The 18,796-nt window shown below is 46.0% G+C and overlaps 1 protein-coding gene across 3 annotated transcripts in view; it reads left to right on the top strand.

Moving 5' to 3' along the window:
* DLG5 (discs large MAGUK scaffold protein 5) overlaps positions 1-18,796 on the top strand; it is a 245,975-nt gene that overhangs the window by 181,012 nt on the left and 46,167 nt on the right. For all 3 annotated transcript variants that reach the window (XM_063958703.1, XM_063958702.1, XM_063958704.1), the window contains exon 19: positions 393-514. In XM_063958703.1, coding sequence (XP_063814773.1) covers positions 393-514 — 122 coding nt within the window. The remainder of the gene's footprint in view (positions 1-392; positions 515-18,796) is intronic.

The following is an 18,796-nucleotide window of genomic DNA, read 5'->3' as shown; positions in this document are numbered from 1 at the left end:
TCTGGACAACACACGTGTCTGTACAGAAAGATGGTGGGTGTAGTGTTGGGTTACTCAGGTAGGTAGGATTTTTTCAGTTTACCTATTATAATTTTCAGGAAGTATCCAGAAATATAAAGCAAATAACACAAATAGTGTCAACTGTGTTTTTACCATGACAAGTATGGTGCTATTACACTCGGCAAGATTGCTGCTGACATTTACTTCACCAATGTCTGCTGGTGCTTCAGAACACTGTAAAAGGTAACAACCGTGCATAGAAAAAATAGTGGCAGGGATAGTACCAAAAGATAAATAGGTTTAAAAAAAAAAAAGCAAATGGTTTCTTCTCTACTCAACAACGTATTTCACATACAAACTTCCATTCATAACCATATTCTTATGTCTCACAGTGCGCAACACCATGGCCGCTTAAGCTTAGACCTGAGTCACAAACACCCAGGTGAATACTGCGATACTTCCCGACCTAGAGTTCCCCACGGCTCCAACTCCCTCCCTTCTAGTGCCCGCCTCGGTAAGTGAGCATGTGTCTTGTCACCAGTTTATGATTCTCTTACGAATGCCCTGGTTATTTTTGAAGTGAAGGGAATCTGTGTAAAGATATTTGCTTTTGGAGACCTTGCTTTGCATTCAACTCAAAATAAACAGAAAATCGCGTTATCTGCAAGAAAGTTATTCCCCTATCATTGATTTTTTATTTTTTATTTATGTTGTAGTTCACTTCTTAATTTATTCCAGTAGGGGGTGCCACCAGTACAGGATAACCTTGTTACAATTTCAAGTAACAGTGATGCGTAACTGATACAAATGAATACTTGTTACTAGCCCAGAAGGATCAACAACATTCACACAGTGTGCACTGTAGAACTATAGACATCAGGAGCAGAAATATACATATGTTTATAACCATGTTTCTGGTCTTTAAAGTTTGTTCATAAAAAAGAAAAACATTATATGCCTTAAAAAAACCTGATGCTAATAATAATATCAGGTACTAAAGTGTTGACCCTGCTATTCGAGCTGCTATATATTGTATGGAAGAGCCAAGGCTCCTTCACTGCAATCATCGCTTAATGTACCGATCCCATTAGAACCTCATCAGGTTATCTAAAATTTAATAGGACTAATTCGATGTTGAGGTGTCTTATTGGAGCAGTATAACCACAATTTATAGACACTAGAACACAATATTATTTGAGAACAGTAATTTGACAAACTATGAACTGAAATTTATTAAAAACATTAGTGTGTATCTAAATAAGAAAATTTAGGATTTGTACCATGGCCCTCATTCCGAGTTGTTCGCTCGCAAGGCGATTTTAGCAGAGTTACACACGCTAAGCCGCCGCCTACTGGGAGTGAATCTTAGCTTCTTAAAATTGCGAACGATGTATTCGCAATATTGCGATTACAAACTACTTAGCAGTTTCTGAGTAGCTTCAACCTTACTCGGCATCTGCGATCAGTTCAGTGCTTGTCGTTCCTGGTTTGACGTCACAAACACACCCAGCGTTCGCCCAGACACTCCTCCGTTTCTCCAGCCACTCCCGCGTTTTTTCCGGAAACGGTAGCATTTTTATCCACACGCCCATAAAACGACGTGTTTCCGCCCAGTAACACCCATTTCCTGTCAATCACACTACGATCGCCGGAGCGAAGAAAAAGCCGTGAGTAAAAATACTATCTTCATAGCAAAATTACTTGGCGCAGTCGCAGTGCGAACATTGCGCATGCGTACTAAGCAGAAAAACGCTGCGATGCGAAGAAAAATACAGAGCGAACGACTCGGAATGAGGGCCCATGTTTATAATACTGGGTACAAAAGTGTATGCCCTGCCACTCGAGCTGACATATATTGTATGGAATTCTGCAGCTTCCTGACTGCAATTATTTCTTAAATGAATTGATCACATCATAATTTCATCAGAATGTCAAAAATCTAATAGGATTCATTTAATGTTGAAATGTCTTATTGGAGCAATATAGCCACAAATTACAGACACTATAATACAACATTACCTGAGAACAGTAATCTGACAGTTTATGAATTGAAAAAATAAGAATTTACTTACCGATAATTCTATTTCTCGTAGTCCGTAGTGGATGCTGGGAACTCCGTAAGGACCATGGGGAATAGCGGCTCCGCAGGAGACTGGGCACAAAAGTAAAAGCTTTAGGACTACCTGGTGTGCACTGGCTCCTCCCCCCATGACCCTCCTCCAAGCCTCAGTTAGGATACTGTGCCCGGACGAGCGTACACAATAAGGAAGGATTTTGAATCCCGGGTAAGACTCATACCAGCCACACCAATCACACCGTACAACCTGTGATCTGAACCCAGTTAACAGCATGATAACAGAGGAGCCTCTGAAAAGATGGCTCACAACAATAATAACCCGATTTTTGTAACAATAACTATGTACAAGTATTGCAGACTATCCGCACTTGGGATGGGCGCCCAGCATCCACTACGGACTACGAGAAATAGAATTATCGGTAAGTAAATTCTTATTTTCTCTGACGTCCTAGTGGATGCTGGGAACTCCGTAAGGACCATGGGGAATATACCAAAGCTCCCAAACGGGCGGGAGAGTGCGGATGACTCTGCAGCACCGAATGAGAGAACTCCAGGTCCTCCTCAGCCAGGATATCAAATTTGTAGAATTTAGCAAACGTGTTTGCCCCTGACCAAGTAGCTGCTCGGCAAAGTTGTAAAGCCGAGACCCCTCGGGCAGCCGCCCAAGATGAGCCCCCTTCCTTGTGGAATGGGCTTTTACAGATTTTGGCTGTGGCAGGCCTGCCACAGAATGTGCAAGCTGAATTGTACTACAAATCCAACGAGCAATAGTCTGCTTAGAAGCAGGAGCACCCAGCTTGTTAGGTGCATACAGGATAAACAGCGAGTCAGATTTTCTGACTCCAGCCGTCCTGGAAACCTATATTTTCAGGGCCCTGACTACGTCCAGCAACTTGGAGTCCTCCAAGTCCCTAGTAGCCGCAGGTACCACAATAGGCTGGTTCAAGTGAAACGCTGAAACCACCTTAGGGAGAAATTGAGGACGAGTCCTCAATTCCGCCCTGTCTGAATGGAAGATCAGATAAGGGCTTTTACAGGATAAAGCCCGCCAATTCTGACACGCGCCTGGCCGAGGCCAGGGCCAACAACATGACCACTTTCCACGTGAGATATTTTAACTCCACAGATTCAAGTGGTTCAAACCAATGTGACCTTAGGAACCCCAAAACTACATTGAGATCCCAAGGTGCCACTGGAGGCACAAAAGGAGGCTGTATATGCAGTACCCTTTTTACAAACGTCTGAACTTCAGGAACTGAAGCTAGTTCTTTCTGGAAGAAAATTGACAGGGCCGAAATTTGAACCTTAATGGACCCCAATTTTAGGCCCATAGACACTCCTGTTTACAGGAAATGCAGGAATCGACCTAGTTGAAAATTCCTCCATCGGGGCCTTACTGGCCTCGCACCCCGCAACCTATTTCCGCCAAATGCGGTGATAATGCTTTGCGGTTACATCCTTCCTGGCTTGATCAGGGTAGGGATGACTTCATTCGGAATGCCTTTTCCCTTCAGGATCCGGCGTTCAACCGCCCTGCCGTCAAACGCAGCCGCGGTAAGTCTTGGAATAGACAGGGTCCTTGCTGGAGCAGGTCCCTTCTTAGAGGTAGAGGCCACGGGTCCTCCGTGAGCATCTCTTGAAGTTCCGGGTACCAAGTCCTTCTTGGCCAATCCGGAGCCACGAGTATAGTTCTTACTCCCCTCCGTCTTATAATTCTCAGTACTTTTGGTATGAGAGGAAGAGGAGGGAACACATACACTGACTGGTACACCCACGGTGTTACCAGAGCGTCCACAGCTATTGCCTGAGGGTCCCTTGACCTGGCGCAATACCTGTCCAATTTTTTGTTTAGGCGGGACGCCATCATGTCCACCTTTGGTTTTTCCCAATGGTTTACAATCATGTGGAAGACTTCTGGGTGAAGTTCCCACTCTCCCGGGTGGAGGTCGTGCCTGCTGAGGAAGTCTGCTTCCCAGTTGTCCACTCCCGGAATGAACACTGCTGACAGTGCTATCACATGATTTTCCGCCCAGCGAAAAAATCCTTGCAGCTTCTGCCATTGCCCTCCTGCTTCTTGTGCCGCCCTGTCTGTTTACGTGGGCGACTGCCGTGATGTTGTCCGACTGGATCAGCACCGGCTGACCTTGAAGCAGAGGTCTTGCTTGGCTTAGGGCATTGTAAATGGCCCTTAGCTCCAAAATATTTATGTGAAGTGATGTCTCCAGGCTTGACCACAAGCCCTGGAAATTTCTTCCCTGTGTGACTGCTCTCCAGCCTCGCAGGCTGGCATCCGTGGTCACCAGGACCCAGTCCTGAATACCGAATCTGCGGCCCTCTAGAAGATGAGCACTCTGCAACCACCACAGGAGAGACACCCTTGTCTTTGGTGACAGGGTTATCCGCTGATGCATCTGAAGATGCGATCCGGACCATTTGTCCAGCAGGTCCCACTGGAAAGTTCTTGCGTGGAATCTGTCGAATGGAATTGCTTCGTAGGAAGCCACCATTTTTCCCAGGACCCTTGTGCACTGATGCACTGACACTTGGCCTGGTTTTAGGAGGTTTCTGACTAGTTCGGATAACTCCCTGTCTTTCTCCTCCGGGAGAAAACACCTTTTTCTGGACTGTGTCCAGGATCATCCCTAGGAATAGAAGGCGTGTCGTCAGGATCAGCTGCGATTTTGGAATATTGAGAATCCAACCGTGCTACCGCAGCACTATCTGAGATAGTGCTACCCCGACTTCCAACTGTTCCCTGGATCTTGCCCTTATCAGGAGATCGTCCAAGTAAGGGATAACTAAAAACTCCCTTCTTTCGAAGGAGTATCATCATTTCGGCCATTACCTTGGTAAAGACCCGTGGTGCCGTGGACAATCCAAACGGCAGCGTCTGAAACTGATAGTGACAGTTCTGTACCACAAATCTGAGGTACCCTTGGAGAAGGGTAAATTGGGACATGTAGGTAAGCATCTTTGGTGTCCATATAGTCCATATAGTCCCCTTCTTCCAGGTTTGCAATCACTGCTCTGAGTGACTCCATCTTGAATTTGAACCTTTGTATGTAAGTGTTCAGGGATTTTAGATTTAAAATTGGTCTCACCGAGCCGTCCGGCTTCGGTACCACCAATAGTGTGGAATAGTACCCCTTTCCCTGTTGCAGGAGGGGTACCTTGATTATCACCTGCTGGGAATACAGCCTGTGAATGGCTTGCAATACTGTCTCCCTGTCTGAGGGAGACGTCGGTAAAGCAGACTTTATGAAACGGCGAGGGGAAGACGTCTCGAATTTCTTGAGACGGGCCCCCACCGTGCCTGAGACCGCTTGTAAAGCCCCAGCGTCATGCTGAGGACTTTGCGGAGGCGGGAGAGGGCTTTTGTGGGAATTGGCTGTTTGCTGCAGCCTTTTTCCTCTCCCTCTGCCACGGGGCAGAAATGAGGCGCCTTTTGCCCGCTTTATGGGGCCGAAAGGACTGCGCCTGGTAATACGGCGTCTTCTTAGGTTGAGAAGCTACCTGGGGTAAAAATGTGGATTTTCCAGTCGTTGCCGTGGCCACCAGGTCTGTTAGACCTACCCCAAATAACTCTTCCCTTTTATAAGGCGATACTTCCATATGCCTTTTGGGATCAGCATCACCTGACCACCGTCTTGTCCATAACCTTCTTCTGGCAGAAATGGACAGCGCACTTACTCTTGATGCCAGTCGGCAAATATCCCTCTGTGCATCACGCATATATAGAAATGCATCTTTTAAATGCTCTATAGTTAGTAATATACTGTCCCTATCTAGGGTATCAATATTGTCAGTCAGGGAATCCGACCAAGCCACCCCAGCACTGCACATCCAGGCTGAGGCGATTGCTGGTCGCAGTATCACACCCGTGTGAGTGTATATACATTTTAGGATATTTTACTGCTTTCTGTCAGTAGGTTCCTTAAGGGCGGCCGTATCCGGGGACGGTAGTGCCACCTGTTTAGACAAGCGTGTGAGCGCTTTATTCACCCTAAAGGGTGTTTCCCAACGTGCCCTATCCTCTGGCGGGAAGGGGTATGATGCCAATAACTTTTTTATCGGGGGAAACCCACGCATCATCACACACTTCATTTAATTCCTCAGATGCAGGAAAAACTACAGGCAGTTTTTTCTCACCCAACATAATACCCTTTTTAGTGGTACTGGTATTATCAGAAATGTGTAAAAACATTTTCCATAGCCTCAATCATGTAACGTGTGGCCCTACTGGAAGTCACATTCATCTCTTAATCGTTGACACTGGAGTCAGTATCCGTGTCGGCGTCTGTATCTGCCATCTGCGGTAACGGGCGTTTTAGAGCCCCAGATGGCTTTTGAGACACCTGGACAGGCACAGACTGAGTCGCCGGCCGTCTCATGTCATCAATCTTTTGTAAAGAGCTGACACTGTCACATAATTCCTTCCATAAGCACATCCACTCAGGTGTCGACTCCCTAGGGGGTGACATCTCTGTTACAGGCAATTGCTCCGCCTCCACCTCATTTTCCTCCTCATACATGTCGACACAACGTACCGACACACAGCACACACACAGGGAATGCTCTGATAGAGGACAGGACCCCACTAGCCCTTTGGGGAGACAGAGGGAGAGTATGCCAGCACACACCAGAGCGCTATATATATATATATATATATATATATATATATATACAGGGATAACCTTATATAAGTGTTTTTCCCCTTATAGCTGCTGTATTGTTATACTGCGCCTAATTAGTGCCCCCCTCTCTTTTTTAACCCCTTTCTGTAGTGTAGTAACTGCAGGGGAGAGCCAGGGAGCTTCCCTCCAACGGAGCTGTGAGAGAAAATGGCGCCAGTGTGCTGAGGAGATAGGCTCCGCCCCCTTCTCGGCGCCTTTTCTCCCGTTTTTCTGTGGAATCTGGCAGGGGTTAAAATACACCCATATAGCCCTGGGGGTTATATGTGGTGTATTTATGCCAGCCAAGGTGTTTTACATTGCTGCTCAGGGCGCCCCCCCCCTAGCGCCCTGCACCCTCAGTGACCGGAGTGTGAAGTGTGCCTGAGTAACAATGGCGCACAGCTGCAGTGCTGTGCGCTACCTTGTTGAAGACTGATGTCTTCTGCCGCCGATTTTTCCGGACCTTTTCTTGCTTCTGGCTCTGTAAGGGGGCCGGCGGCGCGGCTCCGGGACCGAGCTCCGAGGCTGGGCCTGTGTTCGGTCCCTCTGGAGCTAATGGTGTCCAGTAGCCTAAGAAGCCCAATCCACTCTGCACGCAGGTGAGTTCGCTTCTTCTCCCCTTAGTCCCTCGATGCAGTGAGCCTGTTGCCAGCAGGTCTCACTGAAGATAAAAAACCTAAAACTAAACTTTTCACTAAGAAGCTCAGGAGAGCCCCTAGTGTGCACCCTTCTCGGCCGGGCACAAAAATCTAACTGAGGCTTGGAGGAGGGTCATAGGGGGAGGAGCCAGTGCACACCAGGTAGTCCTAAAGCTTTTACTTTTGTGCCCAGTCTCCTGCGGAGCCGCTATTCCCCATGGTCCTTACGGAGTTCCCAGCATCCACTAGGACGTCAGAGAAATAGTATTGTGTATCCAAATAAAATAATCTAGGATTCATACTTTGCTTGAGTAACAGCCAAGTCCCCAATCAGGTTATCCTGGCTAACGACTAAACATTACAAGTAGGACAGTAACAACAGATGGACATTGCTTTTTAATTCTTATCACTCTCTTTATTTTCAAAAGCACATATTTGTATGTTTGTGTTAGTATGATTTTATCCTCTCATTTTCACTGTTTTACCCAAATCAACTGTGATTGAATATCACAATATTTCATATAAACAAGGACATTTAAAGGTAAGTTGTAAATCTTAATGCGCGCCTATTACACACAGTACTTTCTTCTTTCATTTGTTGATGTTTGCGTTCAACTCCCAAGCCATCAGCATCTTCATACACGCATTGTAGGAGAACTGTTAAGGGTAACCTTTTTAGTTTTCATGGAGAGGGAGGTAATTTTAAGACACTGTATTCAAATGTTTTATATATATATATATATATATATATATATATATATATATATATATATATATAAAAGCAAAGGTGGTGTCTAAGGGAGCTGATTAATGGTTATACCTTCCAGTTTTTGACCACAATTCACTTAAAAGATTCTGATTTATTTATATAAAAATATTGAACAATCACAGGGAATGACAAATGGCTGACATGTTTAAAATACAGACATCAGATATGAAAACCGTATATAGCGGATATTTCTTTAATCCAATGTTGTTTTCTAAATTAGTACATATCCGATGTTCTCATATCCGAACCAAAACCCAACGCGTTTCGTCCAACTGGACTTCATCAGGGGATCATTATCAGTAAAATCAAGCTTGCAATGACAGATGTAACAAAAAATGCGATGAATTCACAGCTAGATTTGTATTGGATGTGCCAACTCGGTAAGGAAAATAGTAACACAATAATGCTGAATTCGCTATAGGCCACAATTTCGTTTATGTAGATAATGCTCAGCAGGAAGAGTGGCTTCTCCTAGTCAGCAGTGCTGACTAGGAGAAGCCACTCTTCCTGCTGAGCATTATCTACATAAACGAAATTGTGGCCTATAGCGAATTCAGCATTATTGTGTTACTCTTTTCCTTACCGAGTTGGCACATCCAATACAAATCTAGCTGTGAATTCAGCGCATTTTTTGTTACATCTGTCATTGCAAGCTTGATTTTACTGATAATGCACCCCTGATGAAGTCCAGTTGGACGAAACGAGTTGGGTTTTGGTTCGGATATGAGAACATCTCATATGTACTAATTAAGAAAACAACATTGGATTAAAGAAATATCCGCTATATACGGTTTCCATATCTGATGTTTGTTTGTTTGTATGTATATATATATATATATATATATATATATAAAATCAAATATGACCACATTTTCATACTACAGGTGGAGTCTCTCATATCCGAAACATTCCACATTTTTTTGAGCGAGGCTGAGATTGTGTCACCTTTGTTTTCTGATGGTTCAGTGTCCTCAAACTTTGTTTCATTACTAAAAAATATTAAACAAAGTATATGAAATGACCTTTAGGCTATGTGTTCAAGGTATACATGAAACAGAAATGCATTTCATGTTTAGACTTGGGTCCAATTCCCAAGATATCTTATTATGGTATGCAAATAGGCCTATTCCAAAATATGGAAAAATCTTAACAAAGATATAGTGAAATGAGAATCTTTGCCTCAGGTGAATGCAGTCATAGATCGCTTATCTAAGACCTCAACCATTCCAATTCTGAACACTGCTGCTTTAAGGTATATCACAGGTAGGGAAACTGATGCCACCCATACAGTATCATAATTTATGTGGAGACAGAGACCCAGCTTAGGTTAGGCTTGGGAAAATAAAGCAATGTAGAGTTGGCAGAGGTTCAGGAATCTGACAGACCCACAATTGTTTACTGTTATCTCTTAGGCCTCTGAATATCTTACATTGCAGATGCTGCCATTGACGCAGTGCTTATGTGGCCTTGACTGCCATGCCCCCTCTGGCTTAGGGCTTTAGAGGCTGATGCATCCCTTCTAGTCTCTTGTATCATCTTGTTCCATACTCCCCAGACTGAAAAAGATTATTTCCTCAGGCACGGTGAGAGAATTTATTACTCAATGTTAATACTCCCAGATTGAATGATCCTAAGGTGTTTTTGTTCCTTTTGTCCTACAGTGAGGATACTGGATCAAACCCTCAGAGCAAAGTTCTCTATTCACAAGGCCCCTGATAAACAGCAAGATGGGCTGACTGTCCATCGGGACCTCCCTAGTCTGTCTGTTTCATTTCCAGGGTTACTGGTTCAATACCACTACAGACTCCATGGTGAAATTAACCATAAATTGGGGACCTCCTGAGGTCCCCTCACCAATGTTTTTTCCACCACCAACTTCCTGGAGACCAAATTAAATGTTTATCCCTCTTGGAAACTATTCAGTGCTTGAGGTAATTTTTCCAGTCCTGCAAGAGCTGAAGTTTGGATTTTACACTGAAATCTTGTGCAAGAAACCAGATCGGTCCTTTCAACCCATTCTTAACCTGCTATCCAATTCACAACAAGGATACACACTTTTATGTTTCAATCCTCGGAGGGACACCAGTGCCTTCTGTGACTTACCATTCAGACCCTTCACTTCATTTTCAGATTCTGTATTTCTGCCTGGCTTCAGTGTTGAAAGGTGTTTACAGGGATCATTACATTAATGGCTACCCTTCTCCAATCTGGGAGGTGACTGCCATCCCTTACCTTTGACAATCTGCTGATTAGTTTGGTCCCCCTGGTCTTTGGACAGCTTATATTCTGTAGCTGGTCCAGAAGTTAGTGTCAGGCAACAGGCTGTGTTTGAAAAAATAAGAATTTACTCACCGGTAATTCTATTTCTCGTAGTCCGTAGTGGATGCTGGGAACTCCGTAAGGACCATGGGGAATAGCGGGCTCCAAAGGAGGCTGGGCACTCTAGAAAGATTTATGACTACCTGGTGTGCACTGGCTCCTCCCACTATGACCCTCCTCCAAGCCTCAGTTAGGACACTGCCCGGACGAGCAGACATAATAAGGAAGGATTTAGAATCCCGGGTAAGACTCTTACCAGCCACACCAATCACACCGTACAACTCGTGATACTATATCCAGTTTGACAGTATGAAAAACAACTGAGCCTCTCAACAGATGGCTCAACAATAACCCTTCAGTTAACAATAACTATTTACAAGTATTGCAGACAATCCGCACTTGGGATGGGTGCCCAGCATCCACTACGGACTACGAGAAATAGAATTACCGGTGAGTAAATTCTTATTTTCTCTAACGTCCTAGTGGATGCTGGGAACTCCGTAAGGACCATGGGGATTATACCAAAGCTCCCAAACGGGCGGGAGAGTGCGGATGACTCTGTAGCACCGAATGAGAGAACTCCAGGTCCTCCTCAGCCAGGGTATCAAATTTGTAGAATTTTGCAAACGTGTTTGCCCCTGACCAAGTAGCTGCTCGGCAAAGTTGTAAAGCCGAGACCCCTCGGGCAGCCGCCCAAGATGAGCCCACCTTCCTTGTGGAATGGGCATTTACAGATTTTGGCTGTGGTATGCCTGCCACAGAATGTGCAAGCTGAATTGTACTACAAATCCAGCGAGCAATAGACTGCTTAGAAGCAGGAGCACCCAGCTTGTTGGGTGCATACAGGATAAACAGCGAGTCAGAGTTTCTGACTCCAGCCGTCCTGGAAACATATATTTTCAGGGCCCTGACAACGTCTAGCAACTTGGAGTCCTCCAATTCACTAGTAGCCGCCGGCACCACAATAGGCTGGTTCAGGTGAAACGCTGACACCACCTTAGGAAGAAATTGGGGATGAGTCCTCAATTCTGCCCTATCCATATGGAAAATCAGATAAGGGCTTTTACATGATAAAGCCGCCAATTCTGACACTCGCCTGGCTGAAGCCAAGGCCAATAACATGACCACTTTCCACGTGAGATATTTTAGATCCACGGTTTTTAGTGGCTCAAACCAATGTGATTTTAAGAAAACTCAACACCACGTTGAGATCCCAAGGTGCCACAGGGGGCACAAACGGGGGCTGAATATGCAGCACTCCTTTCACAATGCCTGAACTTCAGGTACTGAAGCTAATTCTTTTTGAAAGGAAATCGACAGAGCCGAGATCTGTACTTTAATGGAGCCTAGACTTAGGCCCATATTCACTCCTGCTTGCAGGAAATGTAGAAATCGACCTAGTGGAAATTCCTCTGTTGGGGCCTGCAACATATTTCCGCCACATGCGGTGATAATGCTTTGCCGTAACATCTTTCCTGGCTTTAATAAGCGCAGGAATGACTTCTTCCGGAATACCCTTTTCCTTCAGGATCCGGCGCTCAATCGCCATGCCGTCAAACGCAGCCGCGGTAAGTCTTGGAACAGACAGGGCTCCTGCTGAAGCAGGTCCTGTCTGAGCGGCAGAGGCCATGGGTCCTCTGATATCATTTCCTGAAGTTCCGGGTACCAAGCCATTCTTGGCCAATCTGGAACCACGAGTATCGTTCTTACTCCTCGCCATCTTATTATTCTCAGTACCTTTGGTATGAGAGGCAGAGTAGGGAACACATAAACCGACTGGTACACCCACGGTGTCACTAGAGCGTCCACAGCTATCGCCTGAGGGTCCCTTGACCTGGCGCAATATCTCTTTAGCTTTTTGTTGAGGCGGGACGCCATCATGTCCACCTGTGGCCTTTCCCAACGGTTTACCAACAGCAGGAAGACTTCTGGATGAAGTCCCCACTCTCCCGGGTGTAGGTCGTGTCTGCTGAGGAAGTCTGCTTCCCAGTTGTCCACTCCCGGAATGAACACTGCTGACAGTGCTAGTACGTGATTTTCCGCCCATCGGAGAATCCTTGTGGCTTCTGCCATTGCCATCCTGCTTCTTGTGCCGCCCTGTCGGGTCACATGGGCGACTGCCGTGATGTTGTCTGACTGTATCAGTACCGGCTGGTTTTGAAGCAGGGGTCTTGCCTGACTTAGGGCATTGTAAATGGCCCTCAGTTCCAGAATTTATATGTAGGGAAGTCTCCTGACTTGACCATAGGCCCTGGAAGTTTCTTCCCTGTGTGACTGCTCCCCAGCCTTGAAGGCTGGCATCCGTGGTCACCAGGACCCAGTCCTGTATGTTGAAACTGCGGCCCTCTAGAAGATGAGCACCCTGCATCCACCACAGTAGAGACACCCTGGTCCTTGGAGACAGGGTTATCATTTGATGCATTTGAAGATGCGATCCCGACCACTTATCTAAGAGGTCTCACGGGAAGGTCCTCGCATGGAACCTGCCGAATGGAATTGCTTCGTATGAAGCCACCATTTTTCCCAGGACTCGTGTGCAACGATGCACCGATACCCTTTTTGGTTTTAGGAGGTCTCTGACTAGAGATGACAGCTCCTTGGCTTTCTCCTGCGGGAGAAACACTTTTTTCTGTTCTGTGTCCAAAATCATCCCCAGGAACAGTAAGCGAGTGGAAGGAACCAGCTGTGACTTTGGAATGTTCAGAATCCAGCCATGCTGTTGTAGCACCTCCTGAGATAGTGCTACTCCGACCAGTAACTGCTCCCTGGACCTTGCCTTTATAAGGAGATCATCCAAGTATGGTATAAATAAAAACTCCCTTTTTTTTGAAGGAGTATCATCATTTCTGCCATTACCTTGGTAAACACCCTCGGTGCCGTGGACAGTCCAAACGGTAGTGTCTGGAATTGGTAATGGCAATCCTGTACCACAATCTGAGGTACTCCTGGTGAGGAAGGTAAATAGGGACATGCAGGTAAGCATCCTTGATGTCCAGGGATACCATGTAATCCCCCTCGTCCAGGCTTGCAATAACCGCCCTGAGCGATTCCATCTTGAACTTTGTTATGTAAGTGTTCAAGGATTTCCATTTTAAAATGGGTCTCACCGAACCGGCTGGTTTCGGTACCACAAACAGTGTGGAATAGTAACCCCGTCCTTGTTGAAGTAGGGGCACCTTGACTATCACCTGCTGGGAATACAGCTTGTGAATTGCCTCTAGCACAGCCTCCCTGCCTGAGGGAGTTGTCGGCAAGGCAGATTTGAGTAAACGCCTCGACTTCCAGCTTGTACCCCTGAGATACTACTTGATGGATCCAGGGATCCACCTGTGAGCGAGCCCACTGATCGCTGAAATTTTTGAGGCGGCCCCCCACCGTACCTGGCTACGCCTGTGGAGCCCCCGCGTCATGCGGTGGACTCAGAGGAAGCAGGGGAAGAATTTTGATTCTGGGGACTGGCTGCTGGTGCAGCTTTTTCCCTCTTCCCTCGTTTGACCTGCTTGCTTTTTTGAAGCCGAAAGGACTGTACCTGATAATACAGTGCGTTTCTTAGGCTGTGAGGAAACCTGAGGTAAAATATTTTCATCCCAGCTGTTGCTGTGGATACGAGGTCCCAGAGACCATCCCCAACCAATTCCTCACCCTTATAAGGCTCTATGTGCCTTTTAAAGTCAGCATCACCTGTCCAGTGTCGGGTCTCCAATACCCTCCTGACAGAATGGACATTGCAATAATTCAGGATGCCAGCCGGCAAAATATTCCTCTGTGCATCCCTCATATATAAGACGACGTCTTATGTTCGCAAAATAGTATCCCTGTTTGAAAGGGGTACAGACCACGCTGCAGCAGTCTGCAGGTCTCAGTCTAGTACCTGAGTGTGTAATTACAGACTTCAGGATAGCCTCCTGCTATTTATCAGCAGGTACCTTCAAAGTGGCCGTATCCTAAGACGGCAGTGCCACCTTGACAAACGTGTGAGCGCCTTATCCACCCTAGGGGATATCTCCCAGCGTAACTTATCCTCTGGCGGGAAAGGGTACGCCATCAGTAACTTGTTAGAAATTACCAGTTTCCTATCGGGGAAACCCACGCTTTTTCACACTTCATTCACTCATTTGATGGGGGAACAAAACACTGCCTGCTTTTTCTCCCCACACATAAAACCCTTTGTTTTTAGTGGTACTTGGGTTAATGTCAGAAATGTGTAACACATTTTATATTGCCGGGATCATGTAACGGATGTTCCTAGTGGATTGTGTATATGTCTCAACCTCGTCGACACTGGAGTCAGACTCCGTGTCGACATCTGTGTCTGCCATCTGAGGGAGCGTTGATGGCCTTTGAGACGTCTGGGCAGGCACGGGCTGAGAAGCCGGCTGTCCCATAGCTGTTACGTCATCCAGCCTTTATGTAAGGAGTTGACACTGTTGGTTAATACCTTCCACCTATCCATCCACTCTGGTGTCGGCCCACAGGGGCGACATCTCATTTATCGGCATCTGCTCCGCCTCCACATAAGTCTCCTCATCAACATGTCGACACAGCCGTACCGACACACCGCACACACACAAGGAATGCTCCAATGAGGACAGGACCCACAAAAGCCCTTTGGGGGGACAGAGTGAGAGTATGCCAGCACACACCAGAGCGCTATATAATGCTGGGACTAACTGAGTTATGTCCCCTATAGCTGCTTTTATATAATTTATACTGCGCCTAAATTTAGTGCCCCCCCCTCTCTGTTTTAACCCTGTTCTGTAGTGTAGACTGCAGGGGAGAGCCAGGGAGCTTCCCTCCAACGGAGCTGTGAGGGAAAAATGGCGCCAGTGTGCTGAGGAGATAGGCTCCGCCCCTTTTTCGCTGACTTTTCTCCCGCATTTTTATGGAATCTGGCAGGGGTTAATATACATCCATATAGCCCTGGGGGTTATATGTGATGTATTTTTGCCAGCCAAGGTGTTTATATTGCTGCTCAGGGCGCCCCCCCCCCCCCAGCGCCCTGCACCCATCAGTGACCGGAGTGTGTGGTGTGCATGAGGAGCAATGGCGCACAGCTGCAGTGCTGTGCGCTACCTTGGTGAAGACTGATGTCTTCTGCCGCCGTTTTTCCGGACCTCTTCTTGCTTCTGGCTCTGTAAGGGGGACGGCGGCGCGGCTCCGGGACCGAACACCAAGGACTGGGCCTGCGGTCGATCCCTCTGGAGCTAATGGTGTCCAGTAGCCTAAGAAGCCCAATCCGGCTGCAAGCAGGCGAGTTCGCTTCTTCTCCCCTTAGTCCCTCGCTGCAGTGAGCCTGTTGCCAGCAGGTCTCACTGAAAATAAAAAACCTAAATCTATACTTTCTTTCTAAGGGCTCAGGAGAGCCCCTAGTGTGCATCCAACCTCGGCCGGGCACAAGATCTAACTGAGGCTTGGAGGAGGGTCATAGTGGGAGGAGCCAGTGCACACCAGGTAGTCCTAAATCTTTCTAGAGTGCCCAGCCTCCTTCGGAGCCCGCTATTCCCCATGGTCCTTACGGAGTTCCCAGCATCCACTAGGACGTTAGAGAAATGCCAGTTAGGAGCTGGTTGGCTGGTACTTTATCACAGTGGAATCTATGACTTTTCTGTGCTTAGTACATCTCACCCTCTCTGTTGCCATTTTATCGGCTGGCGCGCTGCCATATTGGATTGATCAACTGACTCGGACGTCCAGTCCCTAAGGGACTAGGTCCCACATGACTTGATTGACCAGAGCGGCCCATTTAAACCCCTCAGTTGCACCTGCTCATTGCCAGTACAACTTGTACGTTACCTGTTCCTGACTCCTGTGTCAGCAGCTCTACTTCCTGATTTCTAGCTTATTGTTTATCTGCTGTCTGGTGCACATCAGAGTTCCTGAGTTCTCCGGCTCCTGTCTTTTTGTTGTAGCTTCCCAGTTGCTTGCTGCACAGTGCTCTGTGCTATTCCATTCAGTGTCCACATGCAAACCATCCAGCCTGCAGAGTGCGCATCCAATATCAGGGTGCATTTCCATTCAGTCAGCAGAGTGCACAGTAATTCAAGTGCGCCTTTATAACCAGTAGTGGGGATACTTGTGTGCGCTGATGCACATTACCTGCAGAGAGCACTTCTGTCAAATCTGTTTCCAAGGCATCCAGCTAGTGCCAGCTTCCATTGAAGGGCAGTATGCATAAACAAAAGGGAGAAAGAAGAAGGCTCTTGTGTGGGCGCACTCATTAATGGTAGTTAAATAACTAGAATGAATAACACTAGGTTGATTAGTCAGCAGATAAAACAAAATTTATTTGGAAATATTAAGAATATAATTGCCCCTGGTTGAGGAGATGTGAATGATCCCAGATAAAAATGTTCTGGTCCTGCCTCAGGAAATGAGATGGAGAGGGGTAGAGACACTGCAAGTCATAAACCCTTTCTCACCCGGCCAGTACAGATGATCTGTATTAATGAGATCAATTAAGTCAATTGATTTTAGATTCTGTCATAATCCTAATGAAGGAATAACAGCTATTATGGCAATAAGTAATAATAGAAACAAATCAAAGGATATACCAGGGTAAAGAAAGAAAAGGATAGGAACAAATGGTGATGCTGCTGTTGGAGTCACATACCACACATCATATGCAATGATTGATGTTCTACAACACTGAGTATTCCCTGTGAGTCTCCACCTCAGGTACTAACTCAGCCCACACTGTTTCGCTTCCAAGATCGGACGAGATCGGGCATTAGCAGTGTGGTTTGATAGTAGAAGGATTTGGTCAGACGTCCAATGAGAGTGCACCTATATAGGGGGGGATAATTAGCTGGGTCTTATAGATACAGTGTGGATCTGCTTTTTGTGTTAGGCAGGAGACATCAAGTCCCACACCGGTGGTATTGTGTCCCTGGATCACAAATGAGAGTCCACGAAAAAGGAAGATATATAGATTTATGAAAAAAACGAAGATATATGGATTTATGAAAAAAACCCTAGAAAGGATAATGGAGATCAATTAGGCTGTAGTTATTAGGAACGGGTGATAAAAATTACCCGTCCGTATAGATACAAATGGATAAAGAAACACGGATCAAGAAATTTTTTTTATATATAAGTGTACATTGGTACTGGTGTAAGGAACAGAAAATATGTCAAAGATAATTGTAGATACAAATAAATAGTACTGGTATATGCAATGAAATAATCACTAGTGACATGGGTGTCATTAGAAACACTTTGTGTGAATTGGAGCTGTTATAATCATTAGGATATAGGGAAATAGACATGAAATTCTCATATAACCCATGCAGCAATATGACAACAGGATCTGCAGGAGGAAAGTCAAAGAAGAATGCAGTATTTCTTTCCTATAAAATGCAGTTTTTAATCCTGATGCAATAAACTAAGATGCATAAGCCTGGAAAAAGGCATAAATGAAGCTGCACGGATATAGATACAATTTCTATGACAGCTGGGCAAAAATTAGCCCAAAATGGCAGGATGGAATGATCTGACCTGAGGCTAGGAGTGAATCACTTGCAGTTGGACAAAACAGGACCCATTGGAATGGAAAACATGTTTCACCCCTGTGGGGCTTGCTCACTTCCTGGCCCATTTAAACCCCTCAGTTGCACCTGCTCATTGCCAGTACAACTTGTACGTTACCTGTTCCTGACTCCTGTGTCAGCAGCTCTACTTCCTGATTTCTAGCTTATTGTTTATCTGCTGTCTGGTGCACATCAGAGTTCCTGAGTTCTCCGGCTCCTGTCTTTTTGTTGTAGCTTCCCAGTTGCTTGCTGCACAGTGCTCTGTGCTATTCCATTCAGTGTCCACATGCAAACCATCCAGCCTGCAGAGTGCGCATCCAATATCAGGGTGCATTTCCATTCAGTCAGCAGAGTGCACAGTAATTCAAGTGCGCCTTTATAACCAGTAGTGGGGATACTTGTGTGCGCTGATGCACATTACCTGCAGAGAGCACTTCTGTCAAATCTGTTTCCAAGGCATCCAGCTAGTGCCAGCTTCCATTGAAGGGCAGTATACCAGTTCTTCCAGCTTAGTATTTATATCCTTTCTCCTACCTACTCGGTTACCTGCAGATGTGTCTTCATACATGTAGCCTCAATATGCCATGCATCGGTTTTGTGTAACTCCGCTAGCATCAGGTGTCTTTTTTTTTTGCTGAAAATTCACCCAAAGGCTAGGCTGATTAATTTGATATGTGACACTTGTATATCTAAGACACATTTTCGGCAAATAGACACCCAGCACTAGCAGAGTCTCACGGGATCTGGCTTGCCAAGCGGGGCTGTTTGGCACAATTGTCTGAAGGTAGCACTGA

The sequence above is a fragment of the Pseudophryne corroboree genome, chromosome 3 (assembly GCF_028390025.1).
Source record: "Pseudophryne corroboree isolate aPseCor3 chromosome 3, aPseCor3.hap2, whole genome shotgun sequence".
NCBI lineage: Eukaryota > Metazoa > Chordata > Amphibia > Anura > Myobatrachidae > Pseudophryne > Pseudophryne corroboree.
Note: the sequence above shows the minus strand (reverse complement) of the source record. Positions and strands in the feature narration are given on the sequence as shown.